This window comes from Rhinatrema bivittatum, chromosome 2, assembly GCF_901001135.1.
Source record: "Rhinatrema bivittatum chromosome 2, aRhiBiv1.1, whole genome shotgun sequence".
In the NCBI taxonomy this organism is placed as follows: domain Eukaryota; kingdom Metazoa; phylum Chordata; class Amphibia; order Gymnophiona; family Rhinatrematidae; genus Rhinatrema; species Rhinatrema bivittatum.
Genome location: NC_042616.1, coordinates 132,439,723 through 132,464,717, shown reverse-complemented (window position 1 = coordinate 132,464,717; position 24,995 = coordinate 132,439,723). Strand labels below are relative to the sequence as shown.

The 24,995-nt window shown below is 42.1% G+C and overlaps 1 protein-coding gene across 5 annotated transcripts in view; it reads right to left on the bottom strand.

Annotated features, from left to right (window-relative positions):
- Positions 1–24,995, bottom strand: part of MPP7 (membrane palmitoylated protein 7) — a 745,631-nt gene that overhangs the window by 358,822 nt on the left and 361,814 nt on the right. For all 5 annotated transcript variants that reach the window (XM_029588635.1, XM_029588634.1, XM_029588638.1 and 2 more), the window contains one exon: positions 14,715–14,795. In XM_029588635.1, the coding sequence (XP_029444495.1) occupies positions 14,715–14,795 (81 nt within the window). The remainder of the gene's footprint in view (positions 1–14,714; positions 14,796–24,995) is intronic.

Here is a 24,995-nt window from a genome sequence, read left to right as displayed (position 1 = left end):
AGCCATACAGCAAAGCCATACAGCAAAGCCCATCAAGCCCATTATTCTGTTTATAACAATGGCCAACCTGGCAGGATCCCCAAAAGCTTGATAGATTGTATGCTGATTAGCCCAGGATAGTAACATAGTAATGACGGCAGAAAAAGACCAAAATGACCCATCTAGTCTGCCCAGCAAGCATCCCAAGGTAGTAACTGCATGAGCAGTGGATCTCACCAAGTCTAACTTAATAATGGTTTACGGACTTTTCTTCCAGAAACTTACCCAAACCTTTTTCAAACCAAGCCTCACTAACAACTTTTACCACATCCTTTGCAAACAAATTCAAGAATTTTATTATGCATTGAGTAAAAAGAAAAAGATTTACTCCTATTTGTTTTAAATGTATTACCTAGTAACTTTAGTTTGTATCCTTAATCTTTGCCCTTACTCTTCAAGCACTTAAAAGAGTAAACAACCAATTTGCATTTGCCTGTTCCACTCAACTCATTTTATAGACCTCTGTCATATCTCCCCTCAGCCGTCTTTTCTCCAAGCTGAAGAGTCCTAATCTCTTTAGCCTTTCCTCATAGAAGAATCAACCCCTTTATCATTTTGGTCACCCTTCTCTGTACCTTTTCCAATTCTGCTAGATCTATTTTGCGATGTGATGACCAGAACTGCACACAATACTCAAGGTGCAGTTGCATCATGGAGTGATACAGAGGTACTATGATATTTTCTGTTTTATTCTCCATTCCTTTCCTAATAATTCTTAGCATTCTATTTGCTCACTTGGCCGCTACCACACACTGAGCAAAGGATTTCAATGTATTATCCACAATAATGCCTAGATCATTTTTCTGGGTGGTGATTCCCAAGGCGGCCTAGATACTCGCACATAAGGGCCCTTTAATGCGAGCAATGCTTTTAAAATTCACCCCTAAATGTCATCTACCATTTAGATGCCCATACTCCCAGTTTCGCAAGATCCTCTTGCAATTTCTCACAATCCTCTTGTGATTTAACAACTTTAAACAATTTTGTATTATCAGCACATCTGATCACCTCACTCGTTCCCAGTACAGATTCCTGGAGTACTCCATTGTTCATCTTTCTCCATTGCAAAAATTGACCATTTAGCCTTACTCTCTGTTTTCTATATTTCAACCAGTTCTCAATCCAAAATAAAATATTGCCTGCTATCCCATGAGTTTTTAATTTCCTCAAGAGTCTGTCATGAGGTACTTTGTCAAACGCCTTCTGAAAATCCAAATACACTATATCAACTGGCTCAACTTTATCCATGTTTATTCACACCTTTTAAAAACTGTAGCAGATTGGTGAGACACGACTTTCCTTGGCAAAATCCATGCTGGCTTTGTCCCTTTTTTTTTTTAATAATAGCTTTTTCCCAGCACTGATGTCAGGCTCACTGGTCTGCATTTTCTTGGATCACCCCAGAACCCTTTGAATAAAACTGGCACGACATTAGCTACCCTCCTATCTTTAGTTACTGTAGCTGATTTTAATGATAGTTTATTGATTACTAATAGTATGTCTGCAATTTCATTTTTCAAAGTTTTTCAGCACTTTGGGATGTATGTCATCTGGTCCAGGTGATTTGCTACTCTTAGGTTTGTCAATTTGCCTTATTACATCTTCCAGGTTCACTGAGATTTATTTTCAATTCCTCTGAATCATCACCTTTATATTTCAATTCTGGCATGGTATCTGCCTTACATCTTTCTCAGTAAAGAATGAAACAAAGAATTAATTTAATCTCTCTGCTATGGCCTTATCATCCCTTAGTGCCCCTTTTACTCCTCGATCAACTATGGTCCCAACTGTCTTCCCTTGCAGGATTTTTGTTTTGAATGTACTGAAAAAGTTTTTATAAATTGTTGCTTCCATATCAAGCTTCTTTTCAAATTCTGCCTGCTGCCTTCCTTAGCAATAATTTGCATCTAACTTGCCAATGCTTATGCTGTTTCCTGTTTTCCTCATTTGAAAGATGTTATTTTGGTTAGAATAGTCTTTCTTATCTCACTTTTTAAACATGCCAGCACTTATTTTGCCTTCCTTCCACCTTAATGAATCTGGGCTTCTAAGATGGTATTTTTAAACATCGTCCATGCCTGATATAAAATTTTGCAGTTGCTCATTTCAATTTCTTCATACCCATTTTCCTCATTTTATCATAGTTTTCCTTTTGAAAATTAAATGCTATTGCAGTAGATTTTCTTAGTGTCCTTCCTCCAGGTATCAAGTCTAATTTGATCATGTTATGATCACTCTTGCCAAGTGGCCCCAACAGTGTTATGCCTCACACCAAATCATGTGTTCCATTAAGGATTAGGTCTAAAATCTTCCCTTCTTTTTGGTTCTTGTAGCTGCTCCATGAGCCAGTCATTTATTTCATCTAGAAAGTTTACCTCCTTAGCATGTCCTGATTTGACATTTATCCAGTCAATACTAGGGTAACTGAAATCACCCATTATTACTATGTTGCTAATTTGGTTATCTTCCCTAATTTCTGTTAGCATTTCATCATCTGCCTGTCATTTTGGCCATGTTGTTGGTAATATACCCCCACTGTTATTTTATGTTTCTTCTCACAGGGAATTTCTATCCATAAAGGGGCTGATTTTCAGAGGATTTACGTGCGTAGGGGGTTACGTGCCCTGGGCCTATTTTATAAAGGCCCGGCAATGCGTGTAAAGCCCCGGGATGCATCTAAGTCCCGGGGTTTACCAAAGGGGCAGTCCAGGGGCGGGGCGGGGCCAGAGGCCTCTGGCACAGTGGCCATTTCCCGCTGTGTTGGAGGATCGCGTGCCGGCAGGCTGCCAGCACGCACAACTTGCACCTGCCTCCAGGTAGGCGCAAAAGGTAAAATAACAATTTGAGGGGGTTTAGGATAGGGCTGGGGGGATAGGTTAGAGGAAGGGGTGGGAAGGTCAGATTAGGGGGGAGAGAACAGGTGAAGCCTGCGGGCGTTGGTGGGTGCAGGGTGCACAATTGTGCACCCCCTGATTTTCTAACATGCGCGCGCCTGCCTGCACAAGTTATAAAATCGGGCGAACATGTGTGTGCGCTGGGTAGCGCGTGCACATATATGCCCGCACGTACATTTGAAAATCTACCCCAAAGATTCTACAGTACATTTTGCTTCCTGCATAACTTTTATTCTGATTCTCTGCCCGCTTTAACAAATAGTGCACCTTCCACTAATTGAATTCATTCTATCATTACAATATAATTTGCACCCTGGTATCACAGTGTCTCACTGGTTATCCTCTTTCCACTAGATCTCTGAGATGCCAATTATATCTACCTCTTTATTCAGTGCTATACATTCTAGCTTGTCTTAGACTTCTTCCTGTAAAGAAATGGGATACACTTGTTTGAGGGCAAAGGCTTTTTGAACAGCTGGCTTTTCATTATGGAACAGATTACCCCTTGACATTAGGATAAAGCAATATAATTTCATTTTTTGGAAAAAAGATTTCTCAATATTGAAGATTCTAATTCTGTTTTAACCAACTGACTATTTTTTGAGATTGATCTGTTGTATGTTATATGATTTAGTGGAGATGAGGAATGGAAGGAATAATGGTTTTATTATGTAAATGTATGGGATAGGGTGTGGTTGATGATTATGGGTTAGGTGAGCATCGAAGCTCATATTATTGTTATTGATTTAAATGCTGGTTTATGTTATATTGCATTTTTATATTTTCTTTATGCTTTCTTATGCTTATGCTATTGATATATGAATTGTATTTGGTTTTTTTTGGTTTGTATTATTTTAATTTGTACACTGCCTTGAATGACCCTTAGGAGCCGGGAAGGTGATTTGCACCTGTGTTTTCTGCAGGTACTTTTTCAGTGAAAACCCATGCACGTCACTTTGAAAATGAAAACACTACACCAGTTGTCTTCTCCAATCTAACCTCATCCCCAGAAATGCCTACGCACACTGTGGGCAAAATGACATACATTGTGGAACAACATACATACTTTTACTTACATTGAAGGTGGATAATTTTCAAACAGCCCATATCCATGGGGAAAATACTGTGTTATCTGTGGAAATGGCTCTGATTAATGCGCTCAATATTTTTAAACTTTATTTTAATGATGCTATGGTAACTTTTAAGCTTTTATGGGGACGGGGTAGAGAGGCAGAAATTGAAAATATGCTTTGATCCACAGTCCCACTATGTCACACAGCAGAGAATATATTCAGCCTGCCTTAAGCATGATTTCAATCCATATTCTGCAGTATTTGCATGGACAGCAAGACAAAGCACCTAATATACTTCCTAAGCTTAGAACTCCAAGGGGCACATGACCTGCTTTAACAATAAGAGAAAAACACCTTGATTTAGAGTCCATTGAAATCTGGCCAAGCAGAAGGACTTTTCAATATTATATGCTCTGGAATTTTCATAGTATTTAAAAATTATAGGCAGAGATCTGGTCCCTTTAAAATATTAGTTTTTAGGATAACAGAGAAGTCAATATTCAGAGGGTTTGGTCTGCTAATTTCAGGACTTAACCAGACAAAACTGGGTTTGAATTCTTGCCCCTTCAAACCATTAGGTTTTAGTCAAGTAAGTCATTACCTAACTAAAAGTACTCGGACAAAAAAAAATAAAAGAGGCAGTGTGGTGGCATTCTGGGGGCATGACTTAAACTTAGCCAGGTAGCACAGATTGGTCTTCCAGTGAAGAGACAATCCCCGTTCAGAATGGGATGGGTTCTTCAGCTGTCAGTGAAGGGCCAATCAATTAAGAAGTGAAGTGAATAATTAACACAAATGCCAGAAGCCTTTAGAGCTTCATGCACTTGTGATTTATAGAAGTGGGAGGAGGTAAGAGACTATACCTCTCCTGTTCTGCATTTAAAAGCCTTTTGGGGGCCTCTGATTGGGACGGGGGTGGGAATTTAACCAAACATTATTGTGAAGGTAAAAGAAGGGGGTAAGATCAGTTCTGCTTAACCCAGTAATGTTTTTAGAAAGATCTGGGGAAGAGGTACTCAAGCAGGGCAGAGATAGAATTTAACTGTGGCTTGGCTGCTCTTCCTCCCCCCTCCCCCATATTTAGTAAGCTGGTGAGCAGCAAAGTTTACAGACAACTTAAATTCAGTAAATTTATACACATAGTTTTTCCTGGATAGCCTTACTACTCATTGGCTTACCAAATATGTATGATAATATTAGTAACTTCCTTTTCTCCCCACTGATGACACAATTCTTAGTACATTTTATTGCATTCTGTAAAGTTGATCACCAACATGGAAAATCTATACTAAAAATGTCTTCCTCTGTTTCTTAGTGTAGTTCTGAAAAACACTGAGTAACTAGTGCAATGAGCATACTGTGTGTCAAAGCCTTAGCTAAACATATTCAATATTTGACCAATTGTACCTAAATGCTTCCATGTGTTTCTGATAAATGCTAACTTCACACTCTGCTTCAATTTTTTTTTCATAAAAATACTGCCCTCTGCTCTTGATCAATAACTTATGGGTATATTTTTGCTACTGGCCCAGCTTTTAGTCAGTTACTGTACATTTATCCAACACATGAAATCAATTCACTAGAGCATTCCATTTCAACTTTACTTTTACTCATAAAAACTCCGATCTTAAAAAAAAAATTCTACTGATAAAAAAAATATGTTTTGGTGAAATTCTATAAATAAATTAAAAATGTAAACATTTTTGAAACAGCATTTCAACCAACAGTATATAGAAGATCAAAAGGCCAGAATATTCTCCAATGGAGTTATAAAATTATTGCATGTGTGTTGCAAAGTACTGGAATATAGCAGACCAAAAAGTTAGTTATATTCTATGTTTAAAAACCCTGCAGATATCAAAGTGATTAGCGCCGTAATTTTTTTGTGGTAACATGCACTAGAACACAAACACACTGTCCCCCATCTTACCCTGTAAGTTTTATGTGAATATTTCTCATGAAGCTCAGAGGTGGTCATATAGTTTTCCTTTCGACAAACACAACCTAAATATTAAACCTATGCAAATTCTGGGGCAGGATTCAAATAGTTTGCAAGCTATGCAAGTGCTTTTAATGTATGTACTTTATGATGATTTTTTATTTTTTATAGAGAAACTACTCACTTTGTTTCTCTTTGAAAATCAGCAAGTGCAAAGTACATGCATTTAAAATATTTGCATATTTCGAATCTATTTGTACAGGTGGAGATGGATGTGGTGGTGGTGGGGGGGGGGGAGGAATAGCATGCATACTTTAGAAAATCGAATGTACTTGTGCTGTTTTCCTTCCTGACCTAAACATACCCTCAGAACTGCAGCTCTAAGCTCATGCAGTGTTATAGCCAGGCATATAGCCAGACTTGGGGGGGAGCGGGAGGGGGAGGGATGGACTCTTTAATTGGGCTATTTTACTTACATGGAATACCACAGATAAACAGTTCAACAAATATGCCACCTGGTTGGCTATGAAGAAATACTGCTTTAAGTACAGTAATTAATTTTTGAATTAAAAAATATCACCACAAAATTTTTGTTCCAGACAATTCAGTATTTCCGGTCTACTGCATCTCCAAGGACTGGTTCCCTCAGTGGGCTCAAATGCAAAACCATCTTCAATGGCAACAGGATCCTGTTTCAATTGCACTCATGTTTCAACAAAGGAACGCTCGACAACAGAAATACAGCAGAGGCTGTTCAAGCATTCAGTACTATTTTACCAGAACAGCAAACTCCCACTACCTGTCAAAATCAAGAATCCACTGGATCAGGATGCAGACTATGTAAACTAGTCTCTTTGATAAAGTTCAGTAAACATGTACAGCTAGATATCCCACTGAAATTTAATGGCACTTATGACTCAAAGCTGTACCTCTATAGTGCTTATAGATTAACAGAATCTGTTCTAGGTGTTCTCTCTTGACAGCACTGCAATGACTTGCACACATGGGTTATGTGACTTAACAGCATAGAAAAGCAAGTTTGCTTACAGTAAACGGTGTTTTCCATAGATAGCAGGATAATTGAGGCCTGCTGTCTCTGGGATGTCCTCCAGTGGCCCTTGAGGCAGAGATTCTCCTAGAGATCAAAGAGCTTTGCTCTGTGCGGCTATGTACGTCTTCTCATGCGATCGATTGCCATCTTCTCTCAGTCTACAAAATAGCGAAACCATCTGGAGTGCATGCTCAGGAGACTGTCCAGGGAGGCGGGTGGGTCAGCATGGCTAATTCATCCTGCTACCTACAGAAAACACCATTTACGGTAAGCTATCTTGCTTTTTTCCCATGAATAGCAGGGCTAAATTAGCCATGCTGTCTGGAAGTCCCCAGCAAAAGGGTTGTGTCTTGCATGCTAATGGACTTGTGACATCCTCTTTTGGAACTGCAAGTGAGTGTTGTATGCCCAAGCCATCCTTACCATGGACAGCTGTGCAATCCTGTTATCGCATTGAATGGTCCAGAACTGCTGAACCCAGGGTTGCATCCAAAGATGCTTGCTGGTCTAGACAGTAGTGAGACGTGAAGGTATGCAGTGAAAAACCAAATGGCTGCCTTGCAAATGTCCAACAAAGGTACCATGCAAAGGTGTGCTATTGAAGAAACCACCGCCCAGACTTGATGTGCCTTGACCTTGCTAGGAAGTTTTTTGAATGCTTGGAATAGCAGAATTGAATACATTGGATTATCCAGTTTGAGAGAGTTCTCTTTGCCACTGGGAGTCCAGGTGCATTAGGATTGAAAGAAACAAATAATTGCAAAATTCTTTTTTCAACATCCGTCCTATGTTTGTAATAAGCCAGAGTTCTTTTGCAGTCCAGAGTATGAAGAACACATTATCTATCATTGCTTGAGGCTTTGAGAAGAATGTTGGCAACGTTATAGTTTGGTTCAGATGGAAAGCTGAAACTACCTTGGGAAAGAAGGAGGGGTGAGTTTGTAGGGTCACCTTGTCATGATAGAAATACAGATATGGTGGGCAGTGAACCAGGGCTTGAAGTTCACTAACCTGCCTTGCGGAAGTTAGAGCAACCAGGAATACCACCTTCCAAGTTAAATACGTCACATGGCAACTGTCCATTGGTTCAAACTGCAGGAGCATGAGCTGTTCCAGCACCAGATTAATATCCCAGGGAACCTGAGGTTTGGTTACTGGAGGCCTCAGACACAAGATTCCTTTCATGAAGCAAGAGACCATTGGGTGGTTCGAAACTGGGAGGTTGTTGTGTGGGTGAGGATAGGCTGCTACGGCACTGATGTGAACCCTAACCGAGGCTATCACCAACCCTTACTGGTAAAGTGTGTGCAGGTAATCTAGGAGGATTTCTAGTGAACAGGAGAATGAGTCTACCTGTTTGAACCCGGCACCAGGTTGTATAATGGTGTCACTTGAGCTGATAGTTCCTTCAAGTGGAAAACTTGTATGATGATATCAGGACATTTTGGTCATCTGACAACACACCTAGGTGGTTTAGTTCTGCGCTTTCAACCTCCAAGCTGTGAAATGAAGCGAGGAGTGCATGGGGTGCAGCAATGTTCCCCCATCTTGAGTCAGCAGATCCATCCCCTCCCCAATGGTATAGGAGGAGTGATGGACAGCTGAACCAGATAAGTGTACCAGGGTTGTCTCGGCCATGCTAGGGCTATGAGGATTAGGTCGGCAATGTTCACGATGCATTTTTGTATGGTACAAGAAAGGAGCGGAATCGGAGGGTAAGCATACAGGAAGAAGTCCTTCTGTCCACAAGACTAGAAAAACATCCTCTGCAAATCTCTCTGGACTTGGAAACATTGAGCAGAATCTGTGAACCTTCCTGTTGATTACTGTTGCAAAAAGATCCATGCTTGGGGTACCCTACTGGTCAAAGAGCTTGTCCGCCACCCACTGGTTTAGTGACCATTCATGTGGATGAAATATCCTGCTGAGATGGTCTGCTTTGGAATTCACAATTCCGGGAAGGTAAGTGGTCTGTAGTGAGATGTCATGTTTCTCCGTCCATTCCAGAATTTGAATAGCCTCCTTGCACAGTGTCCAGGAACCTGACCCTTCTTCTTTGTTTATGTAGAACATGGCCACCTGGTTGTCTGTGTGAACCCATGAAATTTCTGCCCCAAACTTGGACGACATAGGCGAGAAGGGCATTGTGAACTGTGTGTAGCTCCAGCAGGTTTATCTGTTGGGCACGCTCTGAGTCCGATCATAAGCCCTGTGTTTGTAGGTGGTTGAGATGGGGGTCCCCATCCCCTGTTTGAAGTGTCTGTGGTGAGAATTAATTCATGTGCTGGGCTTCAGAATAGGGCTCCCTTCTGTGAGTGTTGGTGGAGACAGCCACCAGGTTATGTCTCTCCTCATGGCCCTGGTGAGGAATACTGTGATGACAACAGTTGAACGAACTGCGTCCATTGAGACTTCAGGGCTCATTGCAGGCAGTGCATGTGTAGTTGCGTGTGAGGCATTACGTATATTGCCGCTGTCATATGCCCCAGGAGGGTTAAGACCTGGTGAGCAGAGGATTGTGTACAGGCCCATAATCGTTCTGCTAGGATGCTCAGGGTCTGAGTCCTATCTTTGGGCAAGAAAGCTTTCCCTTGTACATGTCTATCTTTGCTCCGATGAACTGCAGGATCTGAGTCGGCTGGAGGCTGGACTTCTCATAGTTGATTACGAATCCCAGTGCCTGCAAGCAGTCGATCATGTCCTTCATGTGCAACTTGAGGGTTGTTTTCTCTGAAGCTACTAGAAGCCAATCATCCAGGTAGGGGAATAGTTGAATCCCCTTTCGTTGGAGGTGGGCAACCGCTACCACCAAGCACTTGGTGAAGACTCTCAAGGTGGGGATAGACAAAAGGGTAGCACCTTGTATTGGTAGTGTTGCCCATTGGACTTGAAGCACAGGTACCGCCAGGAGGAACGGTGCATCAGAATGTGCTCGCTGGAGCATCCTTGAACTCCAGCGAGCACATTCTGATGTGCTCGCTGGAGCACATCAGTACAGAAAACTAGTACAGAAAAGTTGGGCTGTAGAAAGGGAAGAATGGACTTTAGGGATTTCATCTTGAAGTCCTCCCTGCGAAGGAATTTGTTGAGAGCCCCTAAGTCCCGATTTCTTGGGAATAAGGAAGTATGGGGAATAGAATCCCCTGTTTCGTTTGTGTGATGGGACTACCTGTATGGCTTGCTGGGCAAGAAGTGAGGTCAATTCTGTTCACTCCTGGTTCCGCTGAAAAGCAGAGGTGAGGAAGAGATAGAATCTTTTTGAAACTGAGTTGGTAGCCTTTGCTAACAATGTCCAGCACCCAATGGTCAGATGTTATAGCTGTCCAAGAGTTGAAGAAATGCATTAATCTGCCCGTGACTGGGAGCAGAAGGGATGGCCCTGCCAGTTTCAAAAACTATGCAGTGGTTTCTGGGTGGGGGCTGATGTCTGTATCTGCTGGTGCTGGCCCCTAGATCTGGCTCTTGGCTGCAATTGCTGCACCTGCTGTCAAGGCTGTGGAAACAGTGCCCTGTAAGGGGTTTAAGGCCTGAACGGGTGTCTTTGGAAGCTTGGCTTAAGGTAGCTTGGATAATACCTCTGGGTTGCAGATGTTTGCTTCGTTGGTGAGGCCAGGTTTAAGACAGCCACGTTTGCTCCTTCAGTTGCAAGACCATGTCTTGTGGCTTGTCTCTAAAAAGGTTGTCCCCCTTGCATGCAGGTCTGCTAGTTTCTAATGCACACTATTCAACAAGCTGCTATGGCTAAAGCTGATATGCGTGTCAACGTCTCGAACGACTCGTAGATGGTGTAGAGAAGGTGGCATAGAGTAAGCAACAAGTAAATCTTCCTTTCTTTTCTTACCCTTTTATTTTAATCATTCTCAAGCCGATGCAATACAGTGTGCTCATCCGAGGGCACTGTATAACCCGCAGTCGGACGTGGGTTTTATAGGCACTAATTAATCCCCTTATACAATAAGGGGATTAGCACCTCTACAACCCGCGTCCAATGCGGAGTGAATCTAATAGCGCTCATCACATGCAAATGCATGTGAATGAGGCTATGAGGCATTCACTCTCGATGCAAAAACAAATGTGCGTCTAGGACGCACATTTAGTGATCAGAAATCAACGCCTGCCTGGAGCAGGCGTTAATAGCTGAGCACTCTTAAAACTAGTACAGAAAAGCAGAAAAAACTGCTTTTCTGTACTGCCTCCTACTTAAAATTGTTGCGATATTAAGTAGGAGGCAAAAAAAAAAAAAAAATGTTTTTAAGTTTAAAAAAAACAAAACACCAGCAGTTGGGTACAGGAAATGGATGCTCAACTGACAAGCATCAATTTCCTGAACTTCCTGGCTGTGCAGTGTTTAGGAAAGCCGATACCGATAAACCCAGCGTCGGTTTTCCTACCCGGCAGACGGATGATGCAAATTGGGTTCTCGTTAGCAAGGAGACACTAGGGGCAACCCCATAATTTAAATATTGCATGGCACCCCCAAGGGGGGCACCTGGGGGTGCATAAAGAAAGCAGGCGTGACTGTTCAGCACCCGCTTTCTGTGCATATTTATTGCACTTTAGCAACACATGTAAAATTATCATGCCAATAAAATTATCTAAATTTGAACTTTGCTTTCTCATGTAATGGAATCACAGAAACTGGACTTCCTAACTAAGGGTTACCTTCAAATAAACATGGAAAGATAAGACTAACAAGCAATGAAAAACAAAACAGTTTTTGTGACAGAAAGCCTCCAGTTGTGTCTTTTCTGGTTATAGTTTTCCTTAGAACAATTTATATCCAATAATGAATATAACCAAAAACCTTAAATATAGACCACACTGGAGAGAGCATCCAAACCTAATAACTCGACAAGAAACCATGTCAAGACTACAATGCAAATCTCTTTTAAGAAGGCAGACCTTAGAATGACATGACGATAGCCTTGATATACCTTTTTAAACTCAGATCTATAATGATATAACAAGAAGAAAGGTAATCTACTACACAAATAGACATAGTGTTCTATGTCACTGCAAAACCCAGCCTAATGGAACCTAAACAAACAAAGAGCTTAGTGGACTTTCTAGGCCTTTAATCTGCTTTTGATAGAAGGTAAACGTTTCCTTGTAATATGAATGTATGAAGCAGAGGAAAGAATGTTAGAAGGATGATTTAGTGATTGGAAAGAAACATGTCAGCAAAAATAAATCATTTGATCCACCCACTCTGCTCATTTGTAACTGTCTCAGATCTTACTTGACCTGTCATCTTCTCCTACCATCTGCCATTAAGGTGCCTTTGTGTCTATTTCATGTATGCTTGAATTTTCACTGTTTTGGCTTCTATAACCTCTGCTAGAAGTCTGTTGGAAGTGTCCATCACACATTTAGTTAAAAATATTTTCATATTTCCTTCAAGCTTCCCTTGCTTTAATTTCATATGACAACTCCTTCTCCTTGGAACTTTTCATTTAAAAAAAAAAAAAAGCTTTCTTCTGGTACTTTAGTGAAGCCTGCTATATATTTGAATGTTTGTAGCATATCTCACTTTTCCCTTCTTCTAGAGAAAACATTTTTAGGCCCTTCAGTATCCCTAATTTGAATTGCCTCTATCTTGTCAATGTCCCCTTGTAGATGTGGTCTCCAGGTCTTAAAATAGTTCTCAAGGTGGGATCCTAATAGAGACCTGTACAAAGATAAAACTACTTTCCTCTTTCAACTAGTGATATCTCATTGTATTTATTTATTTGGATTTATTATCCACCCTTCTGAATAAGGAATTCACCCAAGGCAGTGTGCAACATGTTTCCAAGGATACTATCAGCTTTCCCAATGCCTTTGTTAAACTGACTGGCTACCATGAGGTCATCAGAGATGATAATAATCGAATCATGAAGAACAAATCAAACGCGAGAATGTAAGATTCTCAAAACCCATTGAATAAGATGAGAAAACTATCATTTCATTTTAATTTTCCATACTCTTTGCCCTATCTAAAAATCATTGTTTGTTGAGTTATAACTATGAATATCACTCTGTAAACCATTGTGATCTATACATGGAACAATGGTATATAAAATGTCTAAATAAATAAATAAAACAATTTGATGACTATTTTTTCACCTCCAAAATGGTATTTGACCTTTGAAGTTCTGCATTCCAAAAGCATAACTTTGATTAGTTGATTTTTTTTTAATGTTTTATTATTAAAGTTAAGTAGCTATATCTTTGACCATTTTTCTAAAACCTTCTTTTAACTTACCTAACCCCCTCTGGCATGTCTGCTCTGTAGAAAATGCTTATAACATTTACAAACAGGCACACTTTTGCTTCTAACCCTTCCCTAATATCACTTATAAAGACAACGAAGAGAAACGAACATAGCACTATTCCTTGTGGCACCCCGCTGGTCACCAGAGTGGTCCCCATCCACCAGCACTCTGAGTTCTGTTGCTCAACCAGTTTCTCACCCAGTTTATAATTTTTGTTCCAACTTCTACCCTGGTTATCAGTCTTCTATATAGAAAGGCTTTACTGAAATGCAGATAGGCCACATATCTACTGCAACCCTGACTCTACTACTCTGGTCACTTCAAAGAAATTAATTTCTGTACGCTGATGTGGATGAACACAGTAGTCACACTACTTTATCAAATTTGGCAAGATTTTCTTTTGTGAAGCCATGTTGCCTATGATCCTGTAGCCCACTAGCTTCATGCTACTGCACTATTCTGTCTTTCAGAAGTGTTTCAATTACTTTAACCTTGCTGCTACTGGGAAGAAGGGGATCTTAGCTGAAAACAAACATTCCCTTCAGAGAAGATGAGAAGCAAAAAAATTGTTGTACAGGAATTTGGGGCAGGGGGTGCTTTTTTTCTCCTTTACTAATAGAACAGGACAAAAATAAGTGGCAGTAGGTCCAGTGGTGAACAGGAAATCATCACGCATGGCTAGAATGCATTCTTAGAAAGCATTGGAAATGTCTTCTGTGCCAGCATAAGATAAAGTTACATGATCCATGTACTCCATCGTACCTGCTTATCTGAGAAATTTCAATTGTTATCTATAGTCTCAAAATGAGCGATAAGGATGTGATAGAAATGTGCAAATTAGAAACTTAAGAGGTTCCTTTCTATTCTCTAATCTTTAATTTTTTTTCAGTTCCTTAAAAAAGAATTTGAAATAATCACTTTTACAAGTATAGTTGTCGCTCTATAAGAGATCTGTGTGTCTCATCACATTCCATTTCTGAAGGATGTATGTCACTACATTTACATCAAACATTGTTCGTAGACCATACATATCTCTTGTATTGCTCCCAAGACAAAGTAAAAAGCACTGGGACCATCTTGCCACATGCATTGGGAGGGAAACAACAAACAGTATTAAGCAGGAAGTTTAAGAACATTATCATTAATACCTTGGAATTATTCAGCATTTTCAGTTAACAGAAAACAGAGAATACTATGAAGATGAGCTAACTTGAAATGCAATTTAAGATCCACGTTATTAAATTTGACCTTTCTTTATTTCCTAAAAATGGAATTGTAAGTGCCAGGTCAAAATATTTAAAAAATTTGTTACAGTTAGTAAAATATTAAGCTATTTTTCTACTGGGATAGATGTCAATTGACGATATGCAATATTCTGTTCTTCCTTTAAAATCATGCTGATTAGAAAATGTTGCTGGATACTCTGGTATATGTGTGTGCCTTGCAGGTGCAGCATCTCCTCACCTTGAGATTAGGTTTTGACAGTAGTTTCAACAGCTCTCTGATCTCACTGCTCAGTGGATTGCTCTGTAGTTCCTCAGCCAGCTGTAAGGGAGATGGAATTGATAAAAAGAACATTAGCAAGAACACTGTTTTACCTAGTACGTCAGTGACAACTCAGAATCTATCTTGTTCAAGGTTATTACTTTTCAGTGTGTTCAAACAGAAGCCAACATGAAGAAAAACAGTCCATCAATCACTACTCCTCTCTTCTGACCCTCAATGGACTAGATTTAAGCCAGGTCTTTCAGCTCAGTTTAAGTCAAGTAATCATATCTGGCAACACTGCAGCCAGATCACATTCTGATTTATTGCAAAGAGGGCTAGTACTTCATTTAAGTGCATAGTCCTTTGCGTGCAGACAAAGAACTACTTGTAAAATCTGGATCAAGCTTTGACACTCTACAAAAAAGTACAGGTTTTGAATGAGGTGGTGAAATCCACACTGTTTCCAAAAAAAAAAAAACCACACACACACACACACACACACACACACACACACACACACAGTAGTTTATTCTGTTCAGGACTGAGGCAATGAAGTAGTTTATCCTATAGTGCAAGCAGGCTATGCTTTTATTACGTTTACACACAAACACACACATGGTAAGTAGTTTAAGTGAAACCAAGTCAGTTTTAACATAACCCATGACAGGATCAGAAGCTATTCGTGTTCCTCCTGCCTTCCTCCTCTCCCAAACAAAAAAAAAGGATTCATTTTTATAATAGCATGAAGGGCTTACATTTAGTACTTTTACCACTGATATTTAAAGAACAGAAAGTGAAAAGTTTAATAAACTTACTGGATTGATTTTCTCTCTATTTATAAACTTTAAAATATGAATTATTTTTGTTGGTTTTCGTTTGTTTTATCATTTTTAGTTGCTATTTAATTATTTCAGTGTTATGTTATTATTCAGTTTGTAAATCTTATTGTGATTTGTATATAATACAATCCATAAATTTCATAATAAATTAATTACGGTTCTAAAACTTTTAGCATGATAGAATTTGAACAGGTTTTTTACAGTATCAGAAAACCTAAATACATTTTTCTTAGTATTTAAGTCTGGTCCAGAATACCCTATTTATCCTTTGTTCTTGTTTCATGATATTGAACCAAAACCAAATAGACAGAATTACACAAACGTTTACAATAAAGGCAGAAGTTCATCTCATTCTGATATTTGTTTTTAATTAATTTTGACTCTTAAGTATATGTTGTACAATGAGGCTAAATAGTGCAATACATCTTCAGCTGTAAAAGGTTAATAAAATACAGATGTGATTTTTTTTTTAATTCTTTCTGTCCGCCCAGCTTCTCTTTGGTTTCTTTACATTAAGTATATGCTTTGTCTCTGAGCAGTTCCCTAAATGAATGAATGCTTCAAGGCAGTATCTTAAAAAAGAAAGAAAAGGTATCCGCCTGAAGAATTGGCTATGATTCTTTTTACTGCTAGTTTTCAGTTAAACAACATGCAATGTATAGGGATATGGGGAGAAATGGAATATGTGCTATGCATAAACTTGAGTTTTAGTGCTCATTTGGAACACAATCAGTGCTGCTATAAAACTGGACAAAACCAATTAGTCTAAATATACCATAGTAGAATTGAACCCAATTATATTTCTTGGAAAGAAACAATGCATTTTGTGTTTGTTTGTGCACTTACCATTAATATATTTTTCTTCCCCGAAACCTAATTCAATTAAATTACAACCTGTGTGTTTGAGTACTTTATGGCTCACTAAGGAGTTTAGGAAGAAGATAGCAATTAAGGATGATAACTACTGTTATGCTTTATGATCAGGGCTGGAATTAGGCATAAGCAACATAAGCAAGTGCCTTGGGCCCCAAATTCTGAAAGTGCCTAAAAAGCAGAGTTGCTTACCTGTAACAGGTGTTCTCACAGGACAGCAGAATGTTAGTCCTCACATTTGGGTGACATCACCAGGATGGAGCCCAATCACGGAACACTTTTGTCAAAGTTTCTAGAACTTTGACTGGCACTACTGAGCATGCCCAGCATGGCACCAACCCTACATCCAGCAGGGGTCTCCCTTCAGTCTTGTGTATAGTAAAACATACGTGTGAAAAATGAAATAACAAATCGCAAGTGTGCCCAACTCCGCGAGATGGCGGGTGGGTTTCGTGAGGACTAACATCCTGCTGTCCTGTGAGAACACCTGTTACAGGTAAGCAACTCTGCTTTCTCACAGGTCAAGCAGGATGGTAGTCCTCACATATGGTTGAATAGTGAGCTGAGGATGCCCGAGCAACGTACCAAAAGCACCCAAAGACGTGCAACAGGCACAACAACAGGGGTGATTTTGGATAATGGGCTGTTGGAAGGAAGTTGGGTAATAAGCTGAGACTAAATTGCGCAAAACAGACTTGCCAAAAATAGAATCTTGTGTGCCAGCTTTGTCCACGCAATAATGGGCTGCAAAGATATGGAGAGAACTCCAAGTAGCAGCTCTGCAGATGTCAGCAAGAGGTACAGACCGAAGGTGTGCTACCGATGTAGCCATTGCTCTAATGGAGTGCGTTTTAACACGTCCCTGTAGCGGAAGGCCTGCTTGTTGGTAGCAGAAGGAAATACAGTCCGCCAGCCAAGAGGACAGAGTCTGCTTTCCCACTGGGATTCCCAGTTTAATTTTATCAAAGGAGACAAATAGCTGGGTGGACTTCCTATGGCCTGAAGTGAGTTCCAAATAAAAGGCCAGTGCATGCTTGCAGTCCAAGGAATGAGAGCCCGCTCACTTGGATGTGAGTGGGGTTTTGGAAAGAAAGTAGGAAAAACTATGGATTGATTTAAATGAAACTCAGAGACTACTTTGGGTATAAATTTAGGATGAGTGCGAAGGACCACCCGATCATGAAGAAATTTTGTGTAAGGGGGGTAAGTAACCAGTGCCTGTAGCTCACTGATCCTGCGAGCAGACGTCAAAGCAAGAAGGAAGAGCACCTTCCAAGTGAGATGCCGTAACTCGCAGGAAAGCAGAGACTCAAACGGAGGTTTCATGAGTCGCGCTAATACCACATTAAGGTCCCAAGCAGGGGCTGGGAGACGGAGAGGGGGGCTTGAGGTGAAACAAGCCCTTCATAAAGCGCACTACTAAGGGTTGTGTCAAAATAGAGACATCTCCTGTACCCTTTATGGAAGGCGGCCTCCGCACTGACATGTACTCTAATGGAGGAAGTTTGTAGACCTGACTCCGAGAGGTCAGGTAAAAGGATCTAACTCCTTTGAAGTGCACCACAATGAAAATCTTTTCCATTTAGAATGATAAGATCTTCTAGTAGAAGGCTTTCATGAATACCAGGACCTGGGACCCAGAGTCCGAAAGATTGAGAGGCCGCAAGATTAGCCTTTCAACATCCAAGCTGTCAGCGACAAGGCCTGAAGGTTAGGATGGCGCAGTTGTCCGTTCTTCTGAGATATCAGAGATGGATCTGTGCCAAGGCGAATCTGTGGATGGACTGAGAGGTTGCGAAGGATGTGAAACCATGTCTGATGTGGCCAGAAGGCGGCTATGAGAATCATGAGGCCCTTTTCCCAGTGTAGCTTCACGAGAGTCTTGCTGATGAGAGGAAGTGGCGGGTAGGCATACAGGAGACCTGTTGCCCAAGAGAGGGCGAAGGCATCCCTCGGTGGAGTCTTGTGACTGCGATGTAGGGAGCAGAAGTTCTCCACCTTGCGATTGTGAACTGATACAAAGAGATCGATGCTCGGATACCCCCACTTCTGAAATATCTGATCCGCCACCGTGGGGTTTAGCGACCACTCGTGGGGCTGAAATGTACGACTGAGTTTGTCCGCTAGAACATTGTCCATGCCTGCCAGGTAGTTCGCTCTCAGTAGCATGGAATGAGAGAGAGCTAAAGCCCAAATTTGCGCTACTTCCTGACACAGGAGGTAGAAACCGGTCCCCTCATGCTTGTTGATGTACCACATTGCTACTTGATTATCTATTTGGATTAGGATTGTTTTGTTGGATAAGCAATCCTTGAAGGCTAGAAGGGTATATCTGATCGCCCTGAGCTCCAGAAAGTTTATCTGATGTTGCGCTTCTGCTGCATACCAGGTTCCTTGAGTTTGCAGGTGGTTGATATGTGCTCTCCAACCTAGAGTGGAAGCATCGGTTGTCAGAATTATTTGAGATTCTGGAGCCTGAAACGGTAGCCCTTTGAGCAGGTGGGGCTCTTGGGTCCACCAAGCCAGTGAGAGACGAAGCTGCCTGGTGACATGGACAATGTTGGACATTGAACGGTGGGCCTGGGGCCACTGGGATTTTAATGTCCACTGCGTTACTCGCATGGCAAGTCGAGCCATTGGGGTAACATGGACAGAGGACGCCATATGTCCCAACCAGACGAGGACATGACGAGCAGTTGTGGTTCGGCGAGACTGTACAGTGCGCGCAAGCACTGCCAACGTATGAGCTCGGTCCCTGGGAAGGAAAGCTTTCGCTTGGATAGTGTCGAGATCTGCTCCGATAAAGGAGAGCGATTGAGAAGGAATCAGATTGGACATGTGATAATTGATTAGAAATCCCAAGGACAGTAGGAGCCGCATGGTGAGATGGAGGGAGTGAAGAACTGCCTTCGGAGACTAAGCACTCAGTAACCAATCGTCTAGATAAGGATAGACGTGAGTGCCTACTCGTCTTAAGTATGCGGCGGCTACTACTGCCAGGCATTTCGTGAAGACACGAAGGGTTGATGCCAGGCCAAACAGAAGTACTCGGTACTGGAAGTGCTAGTTTCCGACAAGGAACCAGAGGTACTTTCTGTGAGATATGTTAATTGCTGTGTGCATGTACGCGTCTTTTTGATCTAGAGAGCAAAGCCAATCCCCTGTTGGAGAAGAGGGAGTAAAGAGCTTAAGGTTACCCTTCTGAACTTCTCCTTTCGAAGATGTTTGTTTAGGACAAAGGTCTAATATGGGGCGAATACCTCCTGTCTTTTTTGGTATTAAGAAGTAACGGGAGTAGAAGCCCTGTCCCCTTTGCAAAGGAGGAACCGGCTCTATGGCATTGGCCTCCAGGAGGGAAGCTATCTCTCCTTGTAGGAGTTGAAAGTGGTCGGAGGAAGTCCACCCCGGCCGAGGTGGTGAGTCAGACTGTATGGAGAGGAAGTTTAGCTGGTAACCTTGAGCTACGACTGACTGGACCCACTGGTCCATGGTGACCTTGAGCCACATGGTGGTAAAGTGGCCAAGCCAGCCGCCAACTGGCAGGGATGGCAGAGGGGGAAGATGACAATCCCTCTCTAACGGGGAGTCAAAACCCCGCGGCAGGACCAGGTTGCGCAGGTGGCTGTGCCTTCTAAGGCCTAGGCTGTCAAGGTGGAGGCTTTTGATAGGGTCTAGATGGACGAGACAGAGCTGGTGGAGGGTAGTATCTTCGTGCTTTGTAAGCAGTTCTTTTCGTCTCTCTCTTGAACAGCCGTTTAGAAGAGGTAGAGAAGTCAGCATGTACAGCGGAAAGCTGCCGAAGCGTCTCATGATGATCTTTGAGTTGTGCGACAGTTTCTTAGATCATCTCACCAAACAGATTGTCCCCCGTACAGGGGAGGTCTGCTAAGCAGCCTTATACCTCTGGGCACAAATCCGAGGATTTCAGCCAGGCCCACTTCCTTGCACTTATTCCGGCCGCTGATAACCTGGAAGCCGTATCAAAGATGTCGTAAGCTGATCTAACCTCATGCTTACCTGCATCAAAGCCCTTTTTCACAATGGAGTGCAATTGGTCTTGGAACTGATCCGGGAGAGACTCACAAAATACCTGTAATTACTTGAATAAATTCCTGTTGTATTGGGTCATATAAAGTTGATATGCCGCAATACAAGAGATTAACATTGATCCATGGAAGGCTCTCCGCCCAAAAGCATTGAGGAATTTTTGTTGCTTCCCAGGAGGTGCCAAAGAATGAGGCCGTGGTCTCCTGGCCTTTTTCTGGGCAGACTCTACCACCAGTGAATGATGGGCCAATTGAGTTTTTTGGAAACCAGGCGCCAACTGGACTAAATAGGTAGCATCAGTCTTACGGTTGACCAGAGGGACTGTACCTGGGTGCTCCCAGTTGCGCTGCAGAAGATCAAGCAGGACATCATCAACTGACATTATTTCCTTTGGTGCATCAACGAATTGAAGGACTTCCAGCATTTTGTGCCTGGAGTCTTCTTCAGTTTGAAAGGCAAAAGGTATAGCCTCTGACATTTCCTTAATAAAATTAATGAAGGAGAGGTCCTCTGGTGGAGACTTGTGTCTTTCTTCAGGTGGAGAAGGCTCAGATGGGATATCACCAGTGTCTTGGGAATTGAAAGAGTCATCGGACCATGGTTGGTAAGATCGATCCCCAGCACCCAATGGTGGCTCAGATAGTAGAAAAAGACCTTCTCCGGCCGGAGGAGGTTGGGGCACCGAGGGCATCGATGGCCTTGGGGGCTGGCATCGGTGAAGGCGTCGGTGACCTCGGTGGACGCCTTGGTGGAAACGCACCAGAAGGTCCTGGAACCAGGTCCTGCATCGATGGACCCTCCTCGTCCGAGGAGAGATGAATGAGTGTCGAAGGCCTGAGCGGTATCAGTGTTTTCCCCGGTGCCAATGGCAGAGCACCAATGAGGACATCCAGCTTGTCGAGGAGCGGAGGGAGCATCGGTGGCATCAGTTCCAGATTAGGCGTGGGAACCGGTATTGGCGATAGCCATGGAGGGCCTGCACCACTGCCTCTTGCACCATCCAGTGCAATTCCTCGTGGAACGCTGGTGCCCACGGAAGGTGGGGAACGCCTCGGTTTACCTGGCTCAGGGGAGGTTGGGGGCTCCTCAGCACGGGCCTTCTTCTTCGGTGGCTCGATAGATTTGGAAGATGAAGCCACCGGTGTACCTGGCACAGAGGACACAGATTTTCGATGCCTGTGCCGATGCTTCACTCGGTGCTCAGCTTTACCCATGGGCAGCACCAAGGACGATGATGCAGTAGTCTTCGACGTCGACCTAGCATCATTGGTGTCTGACCGATGGTGCAACTTGGCTGGCGATGGCGCCGATGACGCGGAAGCCTGGGCGCTGCTTTGTATGGAATAAGAACATAAGAAAATGCCATACTGGGTCAGACCAAGGGTCCATCAAGCCCAGCATCCTATTTCCAACAGTGGTCAATCCAGGCCATAAGAACCTGGCAAGTACCCAAAAACTAAGTCTATTCCATGTTACCATTGCTAATGGCAGTGGCTATTCTCTAAGTGAACTTAATAGCAGGTAATGGACTTCTCCTCCAAGAACTTATCCAATCCTTTTTTAAACACAGCTATACTAACTGCACTAACCACATCCTCTGGCAACAAATTCCAGAGTTTAATTGTGCGTTGAGTAAAAAAGAACTTTTTCCGATTAGTTTTAAATGTGCCCCATGCTAACTTCATGGAGTGCCCCCTAGTCTTTCTACTATCCGAAAGAGTAAATAACCGATTCACATCTACCCGTTCTAGACCTCTCATGATTTTAAACATCTCTATCATATCCCCCCTCAGCCATCTCTTCTCCAAGCTGAAAAGTCCTAACCTCTTTAGTCTTTCCTCATGGGGAAGCTGTTCCATTCCCCTTATCATTTTGGTAGCCCTTCTCTGTACCTTCTCCATCGCAATTATATCTTTTTTGAGATGCGGCGACCAGAATTGTACACAGTATTCAAGGTGTGGTCTCACCATGGAGCGATACAGAGGCATTTTGGCATTTTCCGTTTTATTCACCATTCCCTTTCTAATAATTCCCAACATTCTGTTTGCTTTTTTGACTGCCGCAGCACACTGAACCGTCGATTTCAATGTGTTATCCACTATGACACCTAGATCTCTTTCTTGGGTTGTAGCACCTAATATGGAACCCAACATTGTGTAATTATAGCATGAGTTATTTTTCCCTATATGCATTACCTTGCACTTATCCACATTAAAATTTCATCTGCCATTTGGATGCCCAATTTTCCAGTCTCACAAGGTCTTCCTGCAATTTATCACAATCTGCTTGTGATTTAACTACTCTGAACAATTTTGTGTCATCTGCAAATTTGATTATCTCACTCATCGTATTTCTTTCCAGATCATTTATAAATATATTGAAAAGTAAGGGTCCCAATACAGATCCCTGAGGCACTCCACTGCCCACTCCCTTCCACTGAGAAAAATGTCCATTTAATTCTACTCTCTGTTTCCTGTCTTTTAGCCAGTTTGCAATCCACGAAAGGACATCACCACCTATCCCATGACTTTTTACTTTTCCTAGAAGCCTCTCATGAGGAACTTTGTCAAACGCCTTCTGAAAATCCAAGTATACTACATCTACCGGTTCACCTTTATTCACATGTTTATTAACTCCTTCAAAAAGTGAAGCAGATTTGTGAGGCAAGACTTGCCCTGGGTAAAGCCATGCTGACTTTGTTCCATTAAACCATGTCTTTCTATATGTTCTGTGATTTTGATGTTTAGAACACTTTCCTCTATTTTTCCTGGCACTGAAGTCAGGCTAACCGGTCTGTAGTTTCCCGGATCGCCCCTGGAGCCCTTTTTAAATATTGGGATTACATTTGCTATCCTCCAGTCTTCAGGTACAATAATGATAGGTTACAAATTTTTACTAATAGGTCTGAAATTTCATTTTTTAGTTCCTTCAGAACTCTGGGGTGTATACCATCCGATCCAGGTGATTTACTACTCTTCAGTTTGTCAATCAGGCCTACCACATCTTCTAGGTTCACCGTGATTTGGTTCAGTCCATCTGAATCATTACCTATGAAAACCTTCTCCATTACGGGTACCTCCCCAACATCCTCTTCAGTAAACACTGAAGCAAAGAAATAATTTAATCTTTCAGCGATGGCCTTATCTTCTCTCAGTGCCCCTTTAACCCCTCGTTCATCTAACGGTCCAACTGACTCCCTCACAGGCTTTCTGCTTCGGATATATTTTAAAAAGTTTTTACTGTGAATTTTTGCCTCTACAGCCAACTTCTTTTCAAATTCTCTCTTAGCCTGTCTTATTAATGTCTTACATTTAACAAAGCCATTTTCTCCAACCGATCCCGGCGGCCTTTCTGGGTCATTTGGGCGCAGTTGGTACATGAGTCTACATCATGGGTCGGGCCCAGACAAAGTACACAGACCTGGTGAGGGTCTGTTATAGACATTGTCCTAGGACAATCTTGGCAGCTACGAAAACCCATCACCATCGTTGCCATCGAAACTTTAGGCTGCGCGCGAGATCGGTGCCTGTCACGCCTATACTGGTTACCGACGGTAGTATGGACGCGGTTATCGATGGTGAAGAAGGGAGACCCCAACAGGGTGAAAACCTTTGCAAATTAGCAAAGAAATTCATGAAGAAAAAATTCCTGTCAGGAATGTGTGATATAGCTCCTAAGTCCGCGTGGCAAAAGCTGAGCGGAAAAAAGAAGAGACTGAAGGGAGACCCCTGCTGGATGCAGGGTTGGTACCATGTTGGGCATGCTCAGTGGTGCCAGTCAAAGTTCTAGAAACTTTGACAAAAGTGTTCCGTGATTGGGCTCCATCCTGATGATGTCACCCATATGTGAGGACTACCATCCTGCTTGCCCTGTGAAAAACTGGGGATTCTTCTGCTGCTCTCTGCTTTCCAGGGAGAGAGGTACGAGGGAACCCCTTGCCTTAAATCCTCTGCCTATGGGCACCATCATCTTAAACATGGCCCTGTTTATGATGCTTTTAATGATGTATTGTTAAATATATATGTAAGGCGGCATATTCATTATGCATTCAGCGCTCAATATCCAGATAAGTAGGACTTATCTGACTATCTTTTAACCACATAAAAAGTGGATGGGCAGTGGGTGGATCAGGGTGGCGCTACTTGTCCGGTTAACTTAATGGATAAGTAGCGATACTCATTCCTATCCGGTTAGGTTAATAGGATAAGTTAGACCAGCCATAGAGCTGGTCTAACTTAGCTGGATATAACTTATCCGGTTAAGTAGCGATTTGTGTGCGGATATTCAGCGACATAGCAGTGTTGCTGAATATGCCTTAAAATTTAGCCGGATATGCTCTATACGGCTGAGTTACTTAGCTGGATGCGGCTGAATATCGGGTCCATACTTCTGTAAGTATCTGTTTTATTATGACTGTGTCCTGTCTGGAAGTCTTTTTGACAAATGGCAGGTAATCAAATTACGGCTGGTGTAAGGGTATTAAGTACCTTCGGCAAAC